The sequence below is a fragment of the Podarcis muralis genome, chromosome 2, assembly GCF_964188315.1.
Source record: "Podarcis muralis chromosome 2, rPodMur119.hap1.1, whole genome shotgun sequence".
NCBI lineage: Eukaryota > Metazoa > Chordata > Lepidosauria > Squamata > Lacertidae > Podarcis > Podarcis muralis.
Genome location: NC_135656.1, coordinates 116,776,401 through 116,800,237, shown reverse-complemented (window position 1 = coordinate 116,800,237; position 23,837 = coordinate 116,776,401). Strand labels below are relative to the sequence as shown.

General features: G+C 46.9%; 2 protein-coding genes across 2 annotated transcripts in view; one reads left to right on the top strand and one right to left on the bottom strand.

Annotated features, from left to right (window-relative positions):
- LOC114591037 (uncharacterized) overlaps positions 1 to 8,853 on the top strand; it is a 29,665-nt gene extending 20,812 nt beyond the window's left edge. The window contains exons 5-7 of the mRNA XM_077923574.1: positions 5,085 to 5,891; positions 6,786 to 6,915; positions 7,355 to 8,853. Of these exons, the coding sequence (XP_077779700.1) occupies positions 5,085 to 5,891; positions 6,786 to 6,915; positions 7,355 to 8,625 (2,208 nt within the window). The 3' untranslated portion in view covers positions 8,626 to 8,853. The remainder of the gene's footprint in view (positions 1 to 5,084; positions 5,892 to 6,785; positions 6,916 to 7,354) is intronic.
- Positions 8,854 to 9,470: 617 nt separating this feature from the next.
- Positions 9,471 to 23,218, bottom strand: LOC114592281 (zinc finger protein RFP-like). Its single transcript, XM_077922161.1, has 8 exons — positions 22,191 to 23,218; positions 21,607 to 21,702; positions 19,862 to 20,092; positions 18,671 to 18,693; positions 17,719 to 17,837; positions 15,810 to 15,842; positions 12,954 to 12,983; positions 9,471 to 11,243 (listed from the first exon to the last, which is right to left on the bottom strand). Exons 1-8 carry the CDS (start codon positions 22,614 to 22,616, stop codon positions 10,711 to 10,713), a joined length of 1,491 nt encoding a protein of 496 aa, XP_077778287.1. The 5' UTR covers positions 22,617 to 23,218; the 3' UTR covers positions 9,471 to 10,710.
- Between the last annotated feature and the right edge of the window lie 619 nt (positions 23,219 to 23,837).

Here is a 23,837-nt window from a genome sequence, read left to right as displayed (position 1 = left end):
TTATTCTTCCGGTAAGTTTCGCCGTTTCCATAAGTTTTTGTATTCCTTTTTCCTTTGCTGGGATTTCTTTCCATTTTGCGGAAAGTAATATTCTTGCCGCTGTAGTCACATAAATGAATAAATTGCTATACAGTGGTATCTCGGGTTAAGTACTTAATTTGTTCCGAAGGTCCGTTCTTAACCAGAAACTATTCTTAACCTGAAGCACCACTTTAGCTAATGGGGCCTCCTGCTGCCACCACGCCACCAGAGCACGATTTCTGTTCTCATCCTGAAGCAAAGTTCTTAACCTGAAGCACAATTTCTGGGTTAGCGGAGTCTGTAACCTGAAGCATATGTAACCCGAGGTACCACTGTACAATTTAGGTAGTTCTGTTCCTATGATTCCCAAGAGCGCCTCTCTCATCCTACCAAGAGAATGTTACTGGGGACTCAAAGGGGAAGGCGAAGGGGCGACTTGGGAAACGTTTGTGATAGAACATAGGGTGGCATTCACCTACTATATGCATTTAAAACACGATGATTACTATTATAAACAGTAATGCCTCCCCTCCCCTGCAAAAAAAATAAAAATCTAGGAGTTGTAGTTTGTTAATGGTGCTGACAGTTGCTAGGAGACCACTGTTCCCCTTGAAATAAAAAATTTAAGGCTATATATATATATATATATATATACACACAGTGGTACCTCGGGTTAAGTACTTAATTTGTTCCGGAGGTCTGTTCTTAACCTGAAACTGTTCTTAACCTGAAGCACCACTTTAGCTAATGCCTCCCACTGCCGCCGCGCCGCTGGAGCACGATTTCTGTTCTTATCCTGAAGCAAAGTTCTTAACCTGAAGCACTATTTCTGGGTTAGCGGAGTCTGTAACCTGAAGTGTATGTAACTGGAGGTAGCAGTGTGTGTGTGTGTGTGTGTGTGTGTGTGTGTGTAAAATGTTCATAACTGCATATATAAACCACATGTCTGAAACAACACAGAAAAAGTCCTGAAACCATTTTGTCCCTCCCAAATTGACCTCAAATATTTCTCTGCAAGGTCGAAGGAAAATGGAAAAGCCTCCCCATTGTCATTTTTTTCACAAGTCCTGTCTTAAGGGTATGTCTGTGTATGAATAGGATGAGCCCGTGACCTGGCTCAGGAACTAAGTATTTATCATTACAAAAGACTGGCCAGGCTCCCCAGGTAATCCAATCAAGTGACCATTAACAGGTAACCTGCCAGACAGGAGATAAACAACGCACTCAGATTTCTGTTGTAGACCGCCTTTTCTGCGATGTAGGTATGATATATCTGGGGGTGGTCTTGAGCTACACCCCTTCTGTGATGTATGATGTTTCTGGGGGGCGTGTCTTGGACTCCAGGGCGGGCAATTTAAAATGTCTATATAAGGGCGGGCACACCTTTGTTCGGGGTTCTCCTTCTCCTGCGTGTGAAGGGGACACCCTGTTGCAACAGTTCAATAAAGAACAGGCTTACTAGCTGCTTTGCTTCTCAATATTCTCTGGTTGGCCTCTGTTATTTTCTCCGACCGATGCAGAACCTACAAAGGACTCTAAAAGGGCTCTTGTGTCCCCTATAAGGGAATAAGGGCAGATTTTTGTTTATTACACCCTCATGGAGCTACAGTTCCCAAAATTCCCTGTGAAGCCGGATTTATTGTTAAACGGCTCTGAGGACTGTAGCTCTGTGAACGGAATAGGCATTTGTGAACAACTCACAGCACCCTTAACAAACTATAGATCCCAATATTATTGTTATTTTGTAGGGGTGTGTGTCTAGCCATGGCTGTTTAGAGTAGTGTGCTCATTTGAAAACAGCTGTGGGTGGTGTCAGCAATGTGGGGTTTATCCACACCTGCCAGATGACTGCAGTTGGGTGAAGCATCCCAAGACTGCTTCTTTCTCCTTTCACCTGGGCATGTGCAGAGAGGAAAAGGTGTGAGCATAATCAAGGGGAGGGTTTCAATTCACATACACTTCCAGACAGAACAAAAAAAAAACCCTTCCAGTAGCACCTTAAAGACCAACTAAGTTAGTTCTTGGTATGAGCTTTCGTGTGCATGCACACTTCTTCAGATACACTGAAACAGAAGTTGCCAGATCCTTCTATATAGTGAGAAGGTGGGGAGGGGTATTACTCAGAAGGGTGGTGGGAATGGGTGATTGGCAGATAGCTGTGATGAGCCTGTTGACGACTCTTAACGACTGCAATAGGTCTTACAGGAAAAAGCAAGGGGTGAGAAGGTGAAAAATGGTTTTGTCATGTATAATGAGATAAGAATCCAATGTATATAGAAGGATCTGGCAACTTCTGTTTCTGTGTATCTGAAGAAGTGTGCATGCACACGAAAGCTCATACCAAGAACTAACTTAGTTGGTCTTTAAGGTGCTACTGGAAGGATTTTTTTTTGTTTTGACTATGGCAGACCAACACGGCTACCTACCTGTAACTTCCAGACAGAGGCAAACATTTTTTTCTTCTACAGTGGTGCCTCGCAAGACGAAATTAATCTGTTCCGCGAGGCTCTTCGTCTTGCGGTTTTTTTGGTCTTGCGAAGCACGGCTATTAGCGGCTTAAAGAAAAGGAAACAAACTCGCAAGGCGTTTCGTCTTGCGAAGCAAGCCCATAGGGAAATTTGTCTTGCGGAACGACTCAAAAAACGGAAAACTCTTTCGTCTAGTGAGTTTTTCGTCTTGCGAGGCATTCGTCTTGCGGGGCACCACTGTACAGATGGGTTAGTGTGTAATCTGTCTATATCTGCCCAGATTTGTAAGGTTGGCAGGCCTTTGGTTGATCTGACATACATCCTATGACCTTTTAAAATGTGTGTGTGTGTGTGTTTTTGAGGGGGCTATTGGGTTGTTGTTTTTATTTTGTATTAGGTATTTTGTGGTTTTATATCTTGATTTTATTCTGTGAACCGCCCTGGGACCCCTGGGTATTTTGTTGTTGTTTATTCGTTTAGTCGTGTCCGACTCTTCGTGACCCCATGGACCAGAGCACGCCAGGCACTTCTGTCTTCCACTGCCTCCCGCAGTTTGATCAAACTCATGCTGGAAGCTTCAAGAACACCATCCAACCATTTCATCCTCTGTCGTCCCCTTCTCCTTGTGCCCTCCATCTTTCCCAACATCAGGGTCTTTTCCAGGGATTCTTCTCTTCTCATGAGGTGGCCAAAGTATTGGAGCCTCAGCTTCAAGATCCGTCCTTCCAGCGAGCCCTCAGGGCTGATTTCCTTAAGAATGGATAGGTTGGATCTTCTTGCAGTCCATGGGACTCTCAAGAGTCTCCTCCAGCACCATAATTCAAAAGCATCAATTCTTCGGCGATCAGCCTTCTTTATGGTCCAGCTCTCACTTCCGTACATCACTACTGGGAAAACCATAGCTTTTACTATACGGACCTTTGTTGGCAAGGTGATGTCTCTACTTTTTAATACCCCTGGGTATAGGGTGGTATATAAATTCAATAAACTATAACTATAATTAGCATTTGCGGGAAATATACTTTTAACTGCTGGTTTTATTTAGAATTTATTCCATATCAATTTATTTTTAACATTTGGCTTTTCCTTTCTCGTGACACAGAAATTACGTATAGAAAAGAAAGGGGGAATCCCTTTACTCTACTCTGTGCTCTGGTTGTCACAAAGGGTTAAGCTGAGAGAGTCGGGATTTCCAGAGCGGCACTTCGGACGAAATTGTTATGACTATTGAAGGCCCTCCTTTTCCTTTTCTCCCCCTTAGCGACTCTATGGTGCTTTTCTTTGCTGCAAAGTAGAGGCTGCAAAAAGAGATTTTTCAGCTCCTGGGAGGGAATCCGGTAAGTGAGAAGCGCCTTGAGGCAGGAGCAGAGAGCTGGCCTGGAATAGGAAGGTTTGCTTTAGGGATCTAAGAGGACTCCCTGCTGGATCAGAAAGACCCCTCCCAGACCAGCCTCCTGCTCCCAACAGTGGGCAGCCAGACCTCTCTGGGATGCTCAGAGGCGGCAAGGCAGCAGCAAACCTCTTGCTGCTCTCTGCCTCCAGCATCTTGTGATCACAGGTAAACTGCTCCTGAACATGCAGGTTCCACGGAGCTCTGATGAGTTCTAGAACATCCTCTGTGGATTTCTCTGTCCCACCCCTTTTAAACCTAAAGTCTATCAAGGACTATTCTTCATCATGGCTATGTCTTCAGGGACATTATGTCAGGGGTGGTCAGAAGTCAGACGGGGTGATTTGCAGTAGATCACTAAGAGTCTCTAAGGCTCCTTGATTGCCAGTTGGTTAGAAATAGCAGCAACAACTCCTTCTCCCACCCTGCAAAAATGAAAGGACCATTCTGAATGTGAGAAAGCGCAGTGGGAAACCAGGACTGGACTCTCATGTGAAAGGGCTGTAATCAGGGGGCCATCTGCACTATGCATTTAGCGCAATGACGTGGGTGGTGCTGTGGGTTAAACCACAGAGCCTAGGACTGCTGATCAGAAGGTTGGCGGTTCGAATCCCCGCGACAGGGTGAGCTCCCGTTGCTCAGTCCCTGCTCCTGCCAACCTAGCAGTTTGAAAGCACGTCAAAGTGCAAGTAAATAAATAGGTACCACTCCAGCGGGAAGGTAAACTGCGTTTCCGTGCATTGCTCTGGTTCACCAGAAGCGGCATAGTCATGCTGGCCACATGACCTGGAAGTTGTACGCCGGCTCCCTCGGCAAATAAAGCAAGATGAGCGCTGCAACCCCAGAGTCAGCCACGACTGGACCTAATGGTCAGGGGTCCCTTTACCTTTAAACTGTCATGGCTTCCCCCAAAGAATCCTGGGAACTGTAGTTTGTTAATAGTGCTGAGAGGAGACCCCCTATGCCCCTCACAGAGCTACAGTTCTCTGAGGACTGAGCATGCTCAGTGTGCACAGAATGCTGGCTGATGATTGGTGGGATGGAAAACATGGGGGCAGAAAATGGAATAGAGTATCCTGAACAGGAGTGTTCCATGCTGCAATCTTTAGCTGCAGATCCCACTGATTCTCTTTCCTTGCAGAGGCACCGGGCCTTATAAACAACCCTGGACCTGGCAGTTGACATCATTGAGAAACATGGGATAGCAGTGTGTGAGTGACCCCTGCCAAGCCCCAGAGCTAAGAGAGGTGATGGCGTCCGAGCGCAGGAATGCAGCTGTCTGGGCTGTCCCCCGAGATGCCCTGCTGGAGGACACAGTGAAGACGGAGGCCCAGGAGGAGGCATCGGAGTCTGAACCGGAGGAGGCTGCAGGAACAGGCCCCTTGGCCGTCTGCTCAGAGAGCCTCAAGGAATTGTGGGAAGGGACCATAACAGAGCACATTAAGCAGGAACCTGAGGAAGGGCCTCAGGAGGAGTGCTGGGAAGCTCAGTGTCAGGGGCTCCTGAAGGCTGTGCGGTCTCCGCAGCCTGAGCCAGGAAACCTTCAGCTGGCCAGCAATGGCCCAAGGGACACACAGGCTTCCTTTGAGGGGCGATCAGACATTGGGCTGCAGTCTGGGCAAGGCAGGGTGATCCGCCACCTGCCTGGCCCTGGAGGAGACGTCCCCCAGCCCATCCACAGCGTTTTGGCCCTGGATCGTGGGGAAGTGAAGGAGGCTCCCAGCCAGGAGGTGGAGCGCCTGTGCTTCAGGCAGTTCCTCTACCAGGAGGCCGAGGGGCCGCGAGATCTCTGTGGGATGCTGTGGAGGCTCTGCCATCGGTGGCTGCAGCCGGAGAGGCGCACCAAGGAGCAGATCCTGGAGCTGGTGATCCTGGAGCAGTTCCTGGCCATCCTGCCCCCGGAGATGCAGAGCTGGGTCAGGGAAGGCGGGCCGGAGACTTGCGGTCAGGCAGTCGGCCTGGCGGAGGATTTCCTGGAGAGGCAGCAAGAGAACGAGCACGAAATACAACAGGTGAGAGGGCCGGAGATCAGTCCTGGGAAGAACAAAAGGAGCGATGGCAGGGAGCCCAGAGGACTAGCCATTGGGGCAGTTTTTGCTGACTGTAAATAAACATTGGACTGACTGTTCCCTTAGATCAGGCATAGGCAAACTCGACCCTCCAGATGTTTTGGGACAACAATTCCCATCATCCTTGACCCAGTGGTCCTGCCAGCTGAGGATCATGGGAGTTGTAGGCCAAAAACACCTGGAAGGCCGAGTTTGCCTATGCCTGCCCTAGATGGTTCGAAAATGGGATCTGGCCGAATCAGCAGGGGTTGGCTTCATTGGCAAAGTAGAACCTCCAGGTTCTGAGGCAGTGTACCTTAGAACGCCACTTGCTGGGGGAAGACTAAGGATGGTGGGCAATGCACTCTCTGCCCTAATGGACCAGCTTCCACTGCTGTGAACAGGCAGTCAGTGTGGTCTCTGACCCTTCAGGGCTCTGTATCTGGCATCTTGACAGAGAAGAGAGAGGCTATGTGGATGGTTTCCTGTGCTCCAGTCCCTGTCTTGAGATGGGCTGCCACATTCTGCACCAGCTGGTTTAATGCATCCGCCTTCAGTGGTAGTACAGAGGACAGCCTTTGCCTGAAGAAGGTCTCCTTGAGATTCTGGAGAGCTACTGCCAGTCAGTGTAGGCAATGCTGTGAAAGATGAGCCAATGGCCTGACCCTGTCAAAGGCAGGGAGTCTTTGGCCCTCCAGATGTTGCTGGACTCCCACTCCCCTGACCCTTGGCCATGCTGGCTGGGGGCTGATGGGAACTGGAGTCCCACAGTATCTGGAGAAGCTCCAGAGGTTCCCCACCCCTGAATCTCAGGCGATTCGAACCCATTTCTTTGTCTTGTTCTTTCTGCTGTTTCAGGTCCTCTGGCCCTTCAAGGAGAAAGCGGATGATTCCCCTGAGGCTGACGGGGCTCTGTCAGACTCCAGCGAGTGGCCGCTCATCAGAGTGGTCAAGCAGGAGGATACAGCTGCTGATGCCCCTTGGCTGGGTAAGGAGTCTTTGGCTGGTGGGGAGCTCTCTTGCAGAGCGAGTTATGCAAGTGAGGGGCCACCACAATAAAGGCTCTGGCTGGAGATCTAGTGCCCACCAATCTAACTGACCTTACAGGTGCACTAGCAATCAGGATCTCCGAGGCCACACTTAGGGCCTGTGTGAGTTCCTGTAGGTCAGCCTTTCTCAACCTGTGGGTCCCCAGATGTTGTTGAACTACAACTCCCATCACCCCTAGCTAGCAAGGCCAGAGCTCAGGGATGATGGGAGTTGTAGTCCAACAACATCTGGGGACCCACAGGTTGAGAACTGCTGCTGTAGGTGGTTCTTCAAATAACTGGGCTCCAAACCCCTTATTTGATTATTATCCAGGCCCTCCTTTTTCCTTGGGGAAGGAAAATCTCTCTTTCTAAGGATCCCTTTCCCCCCTCTAACAGATGGTGAGGAGAAGAAGATTGTGCCAGTCAATTCTGAAGAAGCTGAACCACATTGGATGCTGCCAGAGAGAGCAGAACAGACTGTATCACGATATGCCGACTGGGGAGCAGCATCCGAAAACCAGCAGGAAACTCACCCCCATAATGAAGAAGGCAAATCCATTCCTTTCCAGCTCCCTGCCATGCCAGTCCAGCAAAGGTTCCTCAAGGGTGAGACATGTGCTGAGTGCGGAAAATCTTTTCGCTGCAAGGCGGAACTCACAGAACACCAGAGAATGCACTCAGGAGAGAAACCCTACATCTGCTCCGACTGTGGAAAGAGCTTCTGCAGGAGGAATGTCCTAGTGGCACATCAGAGAATCCACACCGGGGAAAAACCCTTCAACTGCCCGGACTGCGGGAAAAACTTCAACCAGCGATCACATCTTACGGCACATGAGAGAACCCACACGCAAGAGAAGCCCTTTGCTTGCCTGGACTGCGGACAGAGCTTTAGTAGGCGCACTGGGCTTGTGGCTCACCAGAGGATCCACACGGGAGAGAAGCCCTATCACTGCCAAGACTGCGGGAAGAGTTTCAGGCAGAGATTCGATCTTATTCGACATCAGAGAATCCACACGGGCGAGAAGCCACACCAGTGCCCCGACTGCGCCAAAAGCTTCAGGAACAAATCCGCTTTCCTCGTGCACAGAAGGATCCACACTGAGGAGAAACCGTACCCGTGCTCTGGGTGCGGGAAGAACTTCCGGCATCGCACCAACCTCCTCGCGCACGAAAGGATCCACACGGGAGAGAAGCCCTACAAGTGCGGAGTGTGTGGGAAGAGTTTTGGTGACGGGTCGTCCCTCATGAAACACAAGCGAGCCCACACGGGCGAGAAGCCCTACAAGTGTGCCGAGTGTGGGAAATGCTTCTCTCAGAACGCCGGCCTGGTTCAGCACGAGAAGATCCACACGGGAGAAAAACCCTTCCAGTGCCCGGACTGTCCCAAAAGCTTCCGGGACAAGTCGGCCTTTGTCGTTCACCACAGGACACACACGAGGGAGAAACCGTTTCACTGCTCGGTCTGCGAGAAGAGCTTCAGCCATCGCTCCAACCTTCTCAAGCACGAAAGAACCCACACTGGGGTGAAGCCATACAAGTGCCTGGAGTGCGGAAAGGGCTTCACTCAGAAGCCAAATCTCCTCATACATGCGAGAAGCCATTTGAAACAGGAAGGGGAGATTGGGTGGGAAGAACTACCTCAATGGGCATCCCCGGTTGGAAAATAAAATAAGGTCCGGAGTCTGCTTTCAGAGATATCCATTTTGTTGCCGTTTGCCACTATTATTGAGTGGCAAAGAGGAAAGTCAGGAGAAGTATGTGCTTTTTATCTGTGGCATAAAAGGAAGGGGAGGGTGTCAGGCTGCAGTCAAATCTCATAAAAGATGGAGAGACCACCTTGAAAAGGTCCTTTCCGTATCATTCAGTAATTAAATTAAATTAAGAATACAGTCATACCTCATGTTATGTTCCCTTCATGTTATGTTCTTTCAGGATACGTCCCATGGCGACCCGGAAGTACCGGAAAGGGTTACTTCCGGGTTTCACTGCTCGCACATGTGCAGATGCACAAAATGATGTCACGCGCATGCGCAGAAGCAACGAATCACAACTCGCGCGTGCGCAGACGTGCCACTGCAGGTTGCTCTCTTTTCATGTTGCAAATGGGCCTCCGGAACAGATCCCGTTCGCAACCAGAGGTACCACTGTACAGTCGTACCTTGGACCTCAAACACCTTGGCTCCCGAACTACCAAAACCTAGAAGTGAGCGTTCCGGCTTTCAAGCGATTTTTGGAAGCCGAATGTCTGGCATGGCTTCCACAGCTTCCGATTGGCTGCAGGACGATCCTGCGGCCAATCGGAAGCCGCACCTTGGTTTTTGAACACTTCCGAGGAGTCGAACGGACTCCCGGAACGTATTCTGTTCGAGAACCAAGGTACGACTTTATCAGGAAAGCCAAAGGTCTATTTAATCCAACATCAAGTTTTGCACAGCTGAGTTTAGTTTCTTCTTCAAATGTCGCCGTCCCAGGAAGCTTTGCCCCACAGCCACTCACAATGAACATTAACGTCTTCAGAGTATACATTACAGTTAATTTATTTTAAAACAAAAACAGAAACCTGCGCATCTGCTGCAACAAATGTCAATGGTGTGGGGAAGGTGTCTTTATTCCATCATGTGCCACCACCCCGTGGAAAACGCAGGGAAAGGAGAGCAGGCTGCACCAGACAGTAGTCAGTGGCCCTGATAGTGGAGCCAGAGTGAGTCCTGCCTGATCTTTGAGAGGGGTCAATTCCACAGGCATGTGTTGTTCCAGCTGTTAGTATCCAAGGAGAGAAATCAGATGCACCTGGTGGCGAAATGACGCTCCTTGGGGGACCACTGTGTATTTGGAGTGGGGCTCAGGAACACAGGGAAGGTGCCGTGCGTAATGTATGGGGCAGCACAGGCCATGGAGCCCCTTCTGGAAGCTGCCGGACAGCAGCTCCCATCCTCTCTGACCCCTGGCCATGCTGGATGGGTCAGAGGGGAGTTGGAGTCCAGCATTATCCAGAGGACACCCCATTTGATGCCCCCGATAGACAGAATCCAGCCTGTGAATAAGGAATGTTAATGCATCAACCCTAAACACATTTAACTGGGCAGAAGCCCCACTCAATGCAAGAAGGTTTACTTCTGACAAGGTGTGGAGATGGCGAGGCTGTTTCTACAGAGGGCATTTGAAGCTGATGCCCTGTTCAATTTCTTTTTCTTTTTCTTCCTGTCTGAAGTCTCCAGAGCAAGGAGCTATCCTGCGTGACATGGGTTCATTTTATACTCCTCTATTAATCCAACGATGCATGCATTTTCATAGCTGCATAAGGTCTTGTGGGGAGAGGAAGGTTTCCTAGAATTGCAGAGTTGTGAGGGACCCTGAGGGTCCTCTAGTCCCACCCCCTGCAGTGCAGGAAACATTTGCCCAACGTGGGGCTCAGACCCACAACCCTGGGATCAAGAGTATCTGCCAAATCAGACACCTCAAATAGAAAACAAGACTGAAGGTGAGAAAATTTATTAGGACTCCTATTAAACGTGTGACTGTCTCTTTAAGAAGTAAGCTGCAGAGGGAATTCTGGGAAAAGGAAGGAAAATGCAAAGCAAGAGCAACCCATTTTTGTTTGGTTATTTCTGCTGATTTTGACTGGAATGAATCCTCTCAAAGGGCCCTTGGAAAACTGCCCAACCTGCTCTTGGCGGGCAAATGGTTTTTATGTCAGTCACTCTGGTCTGGAGAGAAACTCCTGCTGGGCCTGAGAAGCAGATTTAGTCTCCTCAGGAGATACTGAGGTGGGTTTCATTTCCCCACAGATCAAAGAAAGGGAGGAGGGTCTCTCCAGAGAACGAGGCTCCTGAGAACGTGTAGAGTTCGGCTCCTGAGTCAGCGTCAGAAAAAGACACACGTCCCCCTTCATAGTCCAGAGTCACCCGGATCCTCCTGGGCTGCTCCCTCAGGGACAGAGGAGAGGAATCAGGGGATGTCCAGGCCCAGTACTCCCCTCCCGACTTCCCCACAGCCCAGATCCCCCACTCAGGACAGAAGTCGAAAAAGCTTAAGGGGAAGATGCCCTTTCTCTCCACAGACTTCCTGGCGACCCCCAAAGCCCATCCTCCCCCACTTCCCACAGTGACTTCCCAGAAATGGCTGCCTGCTGTGAATCCCTCACGTCCCAACACACAAGGCCAGTCACTGAATCTCTCAGGATTATCAGGCAGGGCTTGAGGTTTGACTCCCCTTCTGACGCTTTTCCGATCCTCGGACAGGATGAGTATGGGATGGGCTGTGTCTGGATCCAGAGTGACATTTGCTGTTGGAAAGAAGATGAGGGAAAGGGAAGATTAAGCAGAGTCAGCTGAGAAACAGAAATGGACATCCTGATAATAATAATAATAACCCGGAAAAACCCAGATTCCCTTTCAGATGAATGGGATTTCTTTGCATCACATGCAAGACTGAGACTCCTCCTTGCAGACTTTCATCAGAATATCTTCCTTGTTGGTTTTTAAATCAGTTTTCTTCACTTTCTTATATCCGATGTGTATTGTTCCTGCCCTCCTCTCAACCCAGGCATTTTCTAAGAGGAAAAACCACCCAGGAACCCTTTTACTCAGCTCTTCTGTGTTATCTAAGGGGAAAGAGAGGAGAATTGGAGGAGGCAGGAGAGGATTGGCCTTTGGGGAGCTCTGGGTTGGGATATGAGGACCCCCCTGTAATAATAATAATAACAATAATAATAATAATTTATATTTGTATACTGCCCTTTGTCCATAGGTCTCAGGGTGGTTCACAGCATAAAAATACAACATTAAATCACATATAGGCCTCCCCTCACTTTTGCGGGGGTCACGTTCTGGGCCCTCGTGCGCACAAGTGAAAATCGCGTTAAGTGGGGAGCCTGTTTATTCCTGCTCTCCATCTCTCTCACCCACTTGGTCTCTCCTTGCCTTCCTCCCCACCATCTTGGAAGTTTAGGACTTGCCGCCAGGGAAGAGGAGGCAGGTGGCAGGGCAATTTTACAAAGGACTGCTTATTTCATGCTTCTCTCTTGGATTTAATATACACCATAAGACTAGTTCCCTGGGAGAAGGAGGAATAACTCAAAAAGTTACCAGTTAGGGGCTTAGACATTCATGGCAGGCAAGTGTAGAGTTGCTGTATTTCGAAGAGCAAAAAGAGGACACATTTGCCAACTTCTACTCTTAACCATGGATCGCTATGACGACACTCATTTTAAATACCCCTACTCTTTGTAGGCTTTCGAAGCTGTGATATACTGCTAGTAGCAATGTTCTTAACTTTCAACAACCAAAGAATAATAATAATAATAATACCTATTGCTCCCTCGCTTGCCACATGGAAGTATTTGGGCTCATGTTCACATCTTTGTGCACAGAACAATTTATTAAACTGTTAAACATGTACATATGGACTCTCCTTAAGGGCAGGAGGGTGTTAACTCTTGCCCTCCCAGACTCCTTCTCCAAGATCTTGTAGCTGAGCCAGCGTCCTTTTAGTTCAGCCTCAAGAGAAGGGTTTTATACAGGATGTGGCTAGCTTAAGATGCTGCTCTGTTGCCATTCTCTGCTCTAGGCTAGCTTAGCTGGGTGCCTTAGATCTGAGTCTAATGCACTCGAAATTTTTTCATGGGTTACTATAAACCAAACCAAACAACTTGAGACATTTTGCCAAATTTTAAAAATCCACCCGGGGAGAATTTTAATCATGAAAATAGAGGACCTGTCTGAGAAAAAGAGGACATGTGGCAACCAGTCCTGAAAAAGGTCACATGGAAAAGCAACCCAACTCTCTCTAGGCAGGAATGAAACTCTTCCCTCTTTTATCTGATCCTTCTGGGGAGTTTCTCTCCCCCCCCCCCTTCTGCACCTTCAAGTCCACCCTCTCTGCCTTTGTGGTACAAACAGCAGGGCCAGAGTCAAGCTGTACAGAAGAGACTCTTTACCCCCCATGAAACACTAGTCCCCCCTCCTGTGAATTGGGGTCTCCATGTGAAATTTACCTCTCTGAAGATGTCTGAATGACTGAACATCTGAGGAAGCAAAAAGACAGGCTTAACAGGCTACAATGCAGTAGCTACAAAATAAATCTTTTTTTACAAAACATCACCATAACATAACATCTGTTGTTTCCTTATTTCAAGCAAAAGATTAAATCATAGAACACATAATTGCAAAGACGACAGCTGTAGGCCTAAGTAGTGATGTTAACTATTGTCCAAAAGATTATTCCTGAGAATGTAATATCACTAGGCCTAAGGAATTAAAACAACTACCGTATTTTTCGCTCTATAGGACACACTTTTTCCCCTCCAAAAATTAATGGGAAATGTGTGTGCGTCCTATGGAGCGAATGCAGGCTCCTTGGCTTCAGCGATAGCAACGCGAAGCCTCCGAAGCGCAGAGGGAGCGCTCCCTCCGCACTCCGGAGGCTTCGCGTTGCTTTCGCTGAAGCCTGGAGAGCAATTCTCTCCTAGCTTCAGCAGAGAGGGAGAGCTGCGCAGTGCCCCTTCAGCCAAGCGGGAGGAGAAATGGAAGGGGCTCTGTTTCTCCTGCGTCTTCACTGAAGGGGTGCTGAGCAGAGAGGGGGAGAATTTTTTTTCTTGTTCTCCCCCTCTAAAACAAGGTGCTCCGCTAGGGACACCATGGAAGATGGCCGACAGTACCATCTCTCCAGCTCACACGAGGTAATTTAGAGGCTGAGATGGGAGTAATCAGCCTCCCAAATTCTTCCCAGTGGAAGGGAAGATGCAGTCTCATCCGCCTCCCCACAAACCACCCCCGAGTTCGTAAAGAAGGAGAGGGTGGGGGCACTGGATGGAAAGCCCTCGAGAGAGCTCATATCTCCTGGACACTGTCTTCGTGAGCGCTCCCAGTTCCATTTCTTAAGGTTAAAAATTGGATTTAAGATTGTACATGCTTTGGGCGAAGAAAGGGTATTTAATCTGCCAACTACAGCCACTGAGGTGCTAAGAGTGACGGAAGGAAGAAGATAACATCAAAGAATAAGATCTAAGCCGGTATGTTGGAACGGAACGGAAAGGAGGGGATAAAACTTTTTCTTTTTCTACTACAATAATACCTAACAATGCCCCCCCCCCCCAGAAGAACCGTCTACACTACCTATAGCAAGTGAGATCGGAAAATATAAACTGTGTGGAAATAATAATACTAACTGAAGCCTTTGTTATTTTAAATACTTGGAAGAAGATAAATGACTCTCCTGTGATGCACTATTTAATCGGGATCTGCCATTATGAGACAGACTGAGTTGCAGAGATTAATAGTCATAGGGGGAGGCGAGCTCTTAGTTTGTTATCATATCTGTACTTCAAGTCTGACTTGGCAAACCTCCTCTGGAAAGACTAATGTTTGGTGCAACCTGTCTGAGAAAATTAATGAGCAAATGCCTAGATTTTATTTCATCAGAACTGGGAAAAGATGGTGTCTGCCACCAGAGAAGGACTTTTGGATGGATTCGGCATAAACACCAGCGTGTGAGGACATACTGCAAGTAAAAGACTTACCAGCTGCAAAAAAAAAAAAAAAAAGGAGAGTCACACAAAGTTCACACAGACGCATATTATTGCACGACTCAGAGGCTATGAAAGAAAGAAGGATAACAACAGGAAGATTTTAAAAAGGGACTATTGGAAACTTAAGGCAGTAGAAATATAAGATGATTGGACCCCACTGAACTTGAAGCACGGGAAACCCCAACAAAAATTTATAATTTGGCAAAATATTTGGACTTTATGATATGTATTTGTACAATTTGGAATATTTAATATTATTGGAATGTTAAAATGGAAAACTTAATAAAAAACTATTATTTTAAAAAACCCAACAAGGTGCGTCCTATGGTTAGGTGCATCCAATAGAGTGAAAAATACGGTAACGTGTTTAGCTGTAATTCCTGCATTGCAGGGGGTTGGACTAGATGATCCTTGGGATCCTTTCAAACTTCGCTATTCCATGATTATATGGAAAAATCAGAAATGGTAAACCAAACTAGAAAATGGAGGAATACAATCATTCAAAATCCACAAATGAAATGGGGGTCTGAACTGGATGGATGAAGAAAGGTTTAACATCTGCCCCAAGTAAACAGGTTGGGAAAAGCTGTTGAAACTGGAATTTCCAAGCATGCTGACAAACCAACTTGCAGAGGAAAAATCGGCAGAGCTTTACCCTGTAATTCCAAGAGTCTCGTGCAATGGGAAGTCTATCCTCATGGAATGGGCATATCTCAAAAGAACTGTGGGAACTCTCAGGCGATGGGGATGGCTGAAGCACGAGAAATGGCTGGTGAGGTTGAAACTCTGAGGAAGAGGCGGCTCAGGCCTTGGCTCTGCTGCTGGGAGACCAGCCTGGGCAGGAGGTGGAGGAGGGACTGGGTGCTTGCGGGTGCCCTTCTTAACACACTTATTCCTTATACATGAGAACTCGACAAGATGGACATTGGACTGACCCTGCAGGATTCTCCTTAAGGGCTTTTGTAATATATCGTAAGGCTCTGAGGCTTTCCCCCCACAATCAAGCAGTATATAAATTTTATGAAAGAAAGCAAAATCAATAAAATTAAGGGGGAAAGCAGGATAAGAGTCTATTGGCAGGAAAGGAACTCAGACTGGTGTGCAGGTTCTTTGCAGGGCCAAGCTCTGCCCCCAGGCCAAGCCTTCAACCTCCCTCCCAGTTCATTCATAGGACGTAGAAATAACCCAAACACCACTAGAGGACTGTTTCCCAGAGTTACACCATTGATGGGGGTCCCAAAGTCTGCAGAGCAGATGGTTCAACACCCATGAAATATCAGTCCCCATCACTCCTGTCAAATTGTTCCTCCCCTGGAAATTTACCTTTCTGAATCTGTTCACTGAATAACACAGCATCTGAGGAAGCAAAAAGATATAAAGTGTAAGGGCAACACTCTTCCACCAGAAATAAATCTCCATACAAAAGTAACACTTCATAACGTGGCATCCTTAAATTCAAGCACAATTATTAAATATTAATTAAATTGTACATAAATAATTATAAACATGAAAATCATAGGAAGCATCTATGAAAATAACTAAAGCTTTAAAACTCAGCAATCATAGTACGAAGATTGGGAAAGATTGTGGAAAACAGATTTAAAATTTACAGGTTGTTCCCTTTTGAAAGAAAACTACATAAAAATGATGTGTAGATGGTACATTACACCAGTACAGATTGCAAAAATGTACAAAACTGGGTCAAATATATGCTAGAAATGCAAGGAAAAAGAAGGGACTTTTTATCACATGTGGTGGGATTGTAGAGAAATTTAAAAAAAATCGGGAAATGATGTATAATGAGTGAGAGAAAATGTTCAAATTAACATTTGTAAAAAAGCCTGAGGCATTTTTGTTAGGGATTGTAGGTAGAGACCTGCCAAGGAAAATGAAGAACATACTTATGTATGCGAGAACGGCGGCAAGAGTCTTAATAGCACAAGGATGGAAGAATGAAGAAACCCCGACAAAAGAACAGTGGCAAGGGAAATGGATGGAATATGCGGAATTGGCAAACTAACATACAAACTGTGTGATAAGGACAACTGTGACTTTAAAGAAGAATGGGAACCTTTTACAAAGTATTTAAAGAAACAACAAAATGAACTGGACTCCTTGGCAGGTTTTGAATAAACATACACATTTTTTTAATTGTTAACATAATAGATAGCTTAAGGATCTTTACCATTTTTATAAAATGCAGAGAATAATATGTGTTGGAAAACCAGAGAGAGGAGCTGAGGGAAGTCCGGGTGGGAGGGAGGGGGGAAATGGGGGGGGGGGAATGAGGATGATATGTTTTTGATCATTTGTTATGTTGAAACTTTTAATCAAAATCTTTTAAGAAAACAAACCAAAAAAACCCTCAGCAATCATAATGCAAGCTTACAAATAAGAGAATAAAAATATTCAGCATGAATCCTGCTGGTCTCTGAACTTTGTCCCTAAATTGGGCTCTACATTGGAGGACTGGAAGAGAGGCAGAGCAAGAGGAATCCCGTAAAAGGATGCAGAGGGGAGATGGAGGCAGCCTTCACATCTTCCCCAAGGAAAGTGGTGGGGGGAATCATTAAAGCCAAAATTGTGAAACATAAGGAGAAGCGAAGTTTGATGAGGAAGGATTGGCAGAGCTCTCAGGCAAAAGGAAGCCCTTTCTCACAAACCTCCTACAAATCTTTAAGGTTCTTAACAAGCATAATTGTTCCCTTTGGGGCTCATGTACTCTTGCTTCCACTCTCAATGGGGGAACTCTCAGGAGATCTTGAAGGCTGAAACCCTAGATATGGCAGCTGCAGGGGGACGTCTGAGGAGGAGACGGCTCAGGCCTTGGCTCCACGGCTGAGAAAGAAGCCTGAGCAGGAGGCAGAGGGGGAACTGGGGGCTTCTTAATGCCCTTTGACTCCATTCAGAGCAGGAGAACCTCCAAAAGGACAACCCCAGATTGTGCAGACAGGGAACCACAAGGAGAAGGAGCTTTCGTATAACTGTAAACAGATGCACATGGGAGGAAAAAGACCTGACTATGCTCTATACTCTGGTTCAGGCTTTCTTTACAGGATCCAGCGTCACAATATACATGGGCCATTCTGGGGGACAGGAAATGAAGGCTGGGGCACCAAGAAGGAAGGTATCCTGGGGTTACTCAATTCCATGCAATAAGAGTCTGGTATGTTCAGTTCTGAAGAAGTAACAGAATTCCCAGTGTGAAATCCTGGCAGCCATTATTCATTACCTTTCCATTGTTTCATTGTATCCTCCACAAGGTGATTTAGATCACAGGATTCCAAGATCCTGATCCTCAGTTCTGGAGGGAAAGCCAGTGGCTTCTCTGGACTCTCTCTTTCCTCATACCTGGTGAAAAGAAAAACAGCGAATGGCCCCATTGTGGCCCCATCTCCCTAATTATTGCAGGAGATCTCAGTAACATGAACAAAGTTGAAGTTCATTTCGCAACAGGTTATTTTCAGGATTCGGCTTCATCTCTTGACACCCACCTCCAAGCCCTGGTCAGTGGCTTCCTAAGGATGCTAAACAGCACAAGGGACAAGATGTATCCCCAAGCGACACCACTGGAGGGCTCCCAGGGCTTCCAATGATGCTGTCCCGTAACAACTTTGTGGGAAGGTCCCAGGACTTAAGAACCAAACCCCTGAGGTGGAATGCCTGCAATCCCTCCCTCCCTGAGCTTCTAAAGAGGATGTGAGTGATGTCCAAAGCTGCCAAGTGGTCAAGGAAAACAACCTCCACCCTCCCTTCATCCCCTCTCTCACCCAGGAAGGGCACAACCCCATGCCCCATGGGACTCTCCCTCTAGAGGGAGGAAACAACTAGACCCCCCCCCCACTCCAGACCACCTTCAGCCTCTCACGGTGGAAACGCTCCCAAGAAAAAGAAGCCACCCATTCTAGACCAACAGACCTTCCCTCCCTAAGTGCCTCAAAGGAGCTGAGTTACCAGAGTTGAGGGGCTTCTAGTTGGACACTGAAATATGTCCTAAGCTCTTCCCAAGCATCTTTGGAACTTTCTCTTCTAGATGTTTGAAATTACCAAAAAGTCAATGAACAGAAAGTGTGAGGTGCTGCAGCGAGTGAGTCCTACAGTCTCCCCCTGCAGCCACTGGAGGGCCATGTTTGAGGTTCCTGCATCTCTGCTTCAAAGAATGGAAATGAGCCAGAACCACTTACCTCTGCAAGGTCCTTCTCACATCCTAGAGGGGAAAAGAGAAGGGAATTCACTGCACACCACAGGCCATACTAGGAAGACCCCCTCAGACCCTGGGGTGGAGGAACAGCCTGGCCCTCGGATGTCAGTCTGCCTGGCACATGCCAAGGTTTGGGATAGGAATGGCTGAATCAGCCAGTTTTCGTTTCTCACAGCTTTTATTTTTCCAGTCTTAAAAACTTAAGTGTTCCGATATCAAGTTCTCCACATTTCTACATCAGTTTGCCATTATTGTTTAAAATCTTTATGAAAACCCACCAGCATTTTAGGGAAATTTCACATTTGTGGGTTCAAGAGACAATTCACACCATCTCTAGTCTTAGATTATAATTTAGTAACTTTAATTCAGTTTGCATTGTGCAATTCAGATGTAAGTAAGCCTACAGGATAATTCTACCAGGGCAGTGTCTTCCATAGAAGTCCCCAAATTTCAAATTCTATTTTCCACCTGGAAGTAAAAAAATCACCTGCAGCATAAAATGCCTCCAAAGGGGGAATAAAAAAACTCCATATTTCTTTGGGTTCACCCACACTTCTGCTTTTCCTGTGCCCAGAAAACACGAGTCCTAGTGGTTTTGTCTTTGCCCTGCCGCTTTCCCTCAGGAAAAACCTGCTCCTTGGTGCAACATCAAAGCAAACATCAATCCAGACAAAACCTGGCTGAGGTTTGCTCTAATTCAGCAGTAAACAGCGGGTTTTCGTGGAGGAAAGGGGTGGGACAAGCAGCAGTCTGGATGAGTTCCTCTGCCTTGCTCTTTGGTCACTGTGAATGAGCACCATTTTGGGCCGGTCTGTATCCATGGGGAAGGGGATCAACCCAGAAATCATGGAGGGAATGGGAAGAGAAGCTTGGTCAAGAGACTGGCTCATGTCGGAAGGAGGCCTGAACGCATCCTAGATGAAGCCCCCCACAGCTGAAAGGCATTCGGAGACAAATAACCAGCAAAGAGCAGAAGATCAGCTCCCGTTCCATCAAGAACACAGAAGAATCTCTAGTCTGCATTCTGGTGAGTTAAGCATCCCAGGTCTCTTGGGTCTTCCTGTCCATTACAAACCTGACTAGAAGCTCCATCATCTCAGCCCCTGCACTCCTTGCATACATGAAAGGGGCAGCCTTTTCCTGGAGCCTTGGGCTGTTCCTGCCACCATCTTACCTGTAGGAGTTCACTCGCTGGCTGCTGACTCTTCTCCTCCATCTCCTGGATGATCCTCTCAAGAGAGGAGAGTTTCCTGGAGAGTCTGGCCAGCTGCTCATCCCTTCTCCCTGCAATCTCCTTCTCCACCTCTTCCACATGAGTCAGCAGACGTTTTTCTTGTTCTTCCAGGAACTGGCGCAGTTCTCTGAACTTCTCCATAGTCTTCAGTCTCTCCGTTTCTGTTAATTTCTGCAAGAAAAGAGGAGGTCTGAGTGTGGAAGGTGGTCAGCCTTCAAAACATCAGGAAGAGAATTGTGAGAATTCCACAGGGAGGACACTTATGATTTTTCAGAGACATGAAACCTCCAGTGGCTAAAGAAGTAAACCTTTATTTTGAGGGGAGGCCCTCTCCTTTGCTGTTTCTGTTGACTTCTATTTTTCAGAGGTCTAAAGCCTAAAGGAAGGAGCATTTGTTTTCTAGCCATGGATATGTGGGATGTAAAAACGTATTGCAGACAAATACAACAGTCCTACAATGCACATGCTGAGGAATGCTTTGCATCACTCAGGAGAAAACTTGCTAGTTCCTCCTGAGCTGAGACAGACTTCCTTTGCATGTGACTTAATGTGAGTGTGGCCTGTTCTTGGGAGAGGAGCACACGGCCTCCATGTTCTGCTCTGTGTCTTCTCCATTGTGTGTTCCTAGGAGTTAGGAGAAGTGACTGCTCAGTCGCAGTCACTTGAGACTATTTTACAAAGTTATATGTTGTTCTTTAAATTAAGCCTGCCTTCAGGAATCTCATTGTGAACTGGATGATTGTAAGTAAACTAGTTTTATGATAACTTTAATCAGACGGTCTATTCTTTTAGGAGGGATATAAAAAAGGGAAACCAGGAATCCTAAATAGTGAGGCTCAGATGAGCCTGCAACTAGCTAACCACTGTGTAATTTAAAAGGGGGATTGTTTAACAACTCTGCTAAGTTATAGAACTTGCTGGCGAAAGTTAGGAAGGAGATAATAAAATAATATATCTTCTCCTGCCTCCCTAAACATCCCCACAGGATATTCCCTGCATGATTCGGGGCATGGCATAAACAGAGTTCATAGTTGTTCAGAGAACGTCCATGGACATAAAACACCCTCAGTTAAGACTAGGACCATTGAGGTGTAAGGAAAGTAACAGAAACAGAGGAGGATGAGGAGAAAGTGCAGAGTTTATCCCCATAGCTCCCTGAATTTCCTAAAGATGAACAATAGCGCACATTTAGAAAGGCAACTCTTTAGTAATATTGATGGGAAATCAGGATTTTTATTGACCTGCTTCCACCCTCTCAGCTCACAAGTCCTCAGGCTTCTCCTTCACTGCTATTCATATAATAAACGACAATGGAAAATAAACTCAAATTAGCTGCATTGAAAAGTGAATTTACCTACCGTAATTTACTATTGCTGAAAAAATATGGAGAATGAAACAGAGCAATCTTTTGAAATTCACACCTCTGAATTTTTCAAGGTTGAACAAGCCAGGTAATGTTCACAAAAAATGTATTTATGAAGGTAAAGTACATTTCAAAATATTTATACAAGGTGGTAGCCACCCTAACATCTGATTCATTTTCAGAATGATAAATTAATAAACAGTGATATGGAAAAAGGAGAAATGGGGAGAAGCTGAAATGGGCAGATTTCCCCATCCCTCCTCAGTCCTGACTCGACTCTTCCAGTGCTTGTTCCCTCAATAGTAATAAGAGTGGCACTTACCAGGAGGTCTTTGCTTTCCTTGTCCAGATCTGCTTGATAGGCCAGAATTTCCTCTCTCTCTTTCCTCAGAATCTCCAGGCGGTGACAGATCTCTCCCTGAAAAGAAAAGGGAAAACTCATGTTTGATTGAGACACACAGAGAGGAGGTGAATAGTATGCTGGCTTCTTGCGCCCAGTGGCCTTGCTACAATAGCAAAGTAGTTTACTGGGGGAAATAAAAGTCCAGAGGTTTTCAACCTTTTTGGGTCTTGGCTCCCTGGACCAGCTACCTTCTTTCTGTGCCAGCCCTGTGGGGCTCAGGGACCCAGTTAGGTCACCCCTTGCTTACAGACTTCTACATAGTCTTTGCAGATGCTACTCAGGGATATCAAGGGAGATCCCTTTGTCCCCTTGGAAGAGAGAAAGACTTAAACTCCCTCTTCTCAGTCATCCCAGTAGCCTTCAGGCTTCCCCTGGGCTGCTTTTTACATAATAAACAACGATTAATTCATGCCATGCCTACTTTGGACCTGAGAAGTAAAAAGAAAACCTCCCAAGAAAAATCCACAGCTATTTCTCCCCCTCAAGATCCAGGGATCTCCTACCTTGTACTCCTGGAAAGCCTCCTTCAGAGGAATCACCTCGTGGTGTTTGTGCTCCTTGGATCTGTCACAAACCACACAGATGGGGGCTTCATCCTCCTTGCAAAAGAGTTTCAGGGGCTCCTGGTGATCCTCGCAGACTCCTCCTTTCCCTCCTTCCTCCTTTCCCTCTTGAAGGCTGAGATTCTGGGCTATTTCTACCACGTTAGCCAGTTGCCGGTTGGGGATAAGGCCCCTTCTCTGGACTCTTTCTCTGCACTGAGGGCAGGAAGCCTCTGCCTCCGATTCCCCCCAGCACTGGATCAAGCAGGATCGGCAGAAGTTGTGCCCACACTCTGGGATGGTCACTGGATCCTTGAAGTAATCCCGGCAGATGGAGCAAGTGGCTTCATCACGGAGACGCTGGATGTGACCCCCTGCAGCAGCCATGGCTCCCTCGCACCGAAGATCCGAGTTAAGTTTCACTTTCTCCGTTTTCAGCTACTGGGAGTTTCCCTTCCTGGAAATGACTCAGTGATCACATTATCTTTATTTTATTTTTAAAAACTAATATGTCCCTAGGGCTTTGCAGTTCCTGAATGTTTTCTCAAGGAGCAGCAAATGCTTTTTGATTGTGTTGTAAGAATTTTGAGTTGAATAAAGGTTTATTTTCCTCTGTATCAATAAGGGAATAAATATTTGCTATCAGTAAAGTCTCCCCACTTGTCTGCCCCACTGCATTGCACCCTCAAAACCACGGTATAGTCTGCTGTATTGCTTCCTTTTCCAGACACTGTGAGATATTAGAATTGTGTTCACCCTCTCTGTACTAATGTTACTTTCTTTAATGTTACTTTTATGTTGTCTCCCTGCTGAATATAACTTCGTATCTCTGTACTAAATGTAACTTTTTAAGTGTAAAATGTACCTACTGTCTTGCAAAAAGAAAAAATAATGAAAACCTGTCAAATGTTCAAACCAGTGAATGCTTCTCTCTGTAAGGGAGCCTTCCCAGACCCGCTGAAAGAGGCGGTTATCAAACCGCTTTTTTAAAAAAATATTTAGATGCTGCCAATAGGGCCAACTCAACCCAGTCTCAAACCTTCCATTCTTGGGCAAGGTGATTGAGCGTGTGGTTGCTGAACAACTCCAGGCACGCTTGGAAGAAGCGGACCATTTGGATCCCTTCCAGTCGGGATTCAGGCCTCATCATGGGACTGAAACTGCCTTGGTCGCACTGGTTGATGATCTCCGGCGGGCTAGGGACAAAGGTGAGAGCTGTTTCCTGGTTCTGCTGGATCTCTCAGCGGCCTTTGATACAATCGACCATAACATCCTTCTGGACCGTCTTCAGGGGCTGGGAGCTGGGGGCACTGTCATACAGTGGTTCCGCTCCTCCCTCCTGGGCTGTGCCCAGAAAAGTGGTGTTTGATTTCTGTGACCCAACTTTCCAGTCACACCTTGTCACATCCTGTTCTCACTGCAGCCAAGCAGATGCCCAACGGGAAGTCTGCAGGCAGGATCCAAGCGCAAGAGCCCTCTCCCCTCCTGCAGATCCCAGCAACCTGGATTCAGGGTATTCAGAAGCATCTCTGCCTCCAACCACAGAGGCAGAGCACAGCCATCATGGCCAGTAGCCATTGGTAGCCCCCATGAATTTGCCTAATCCAC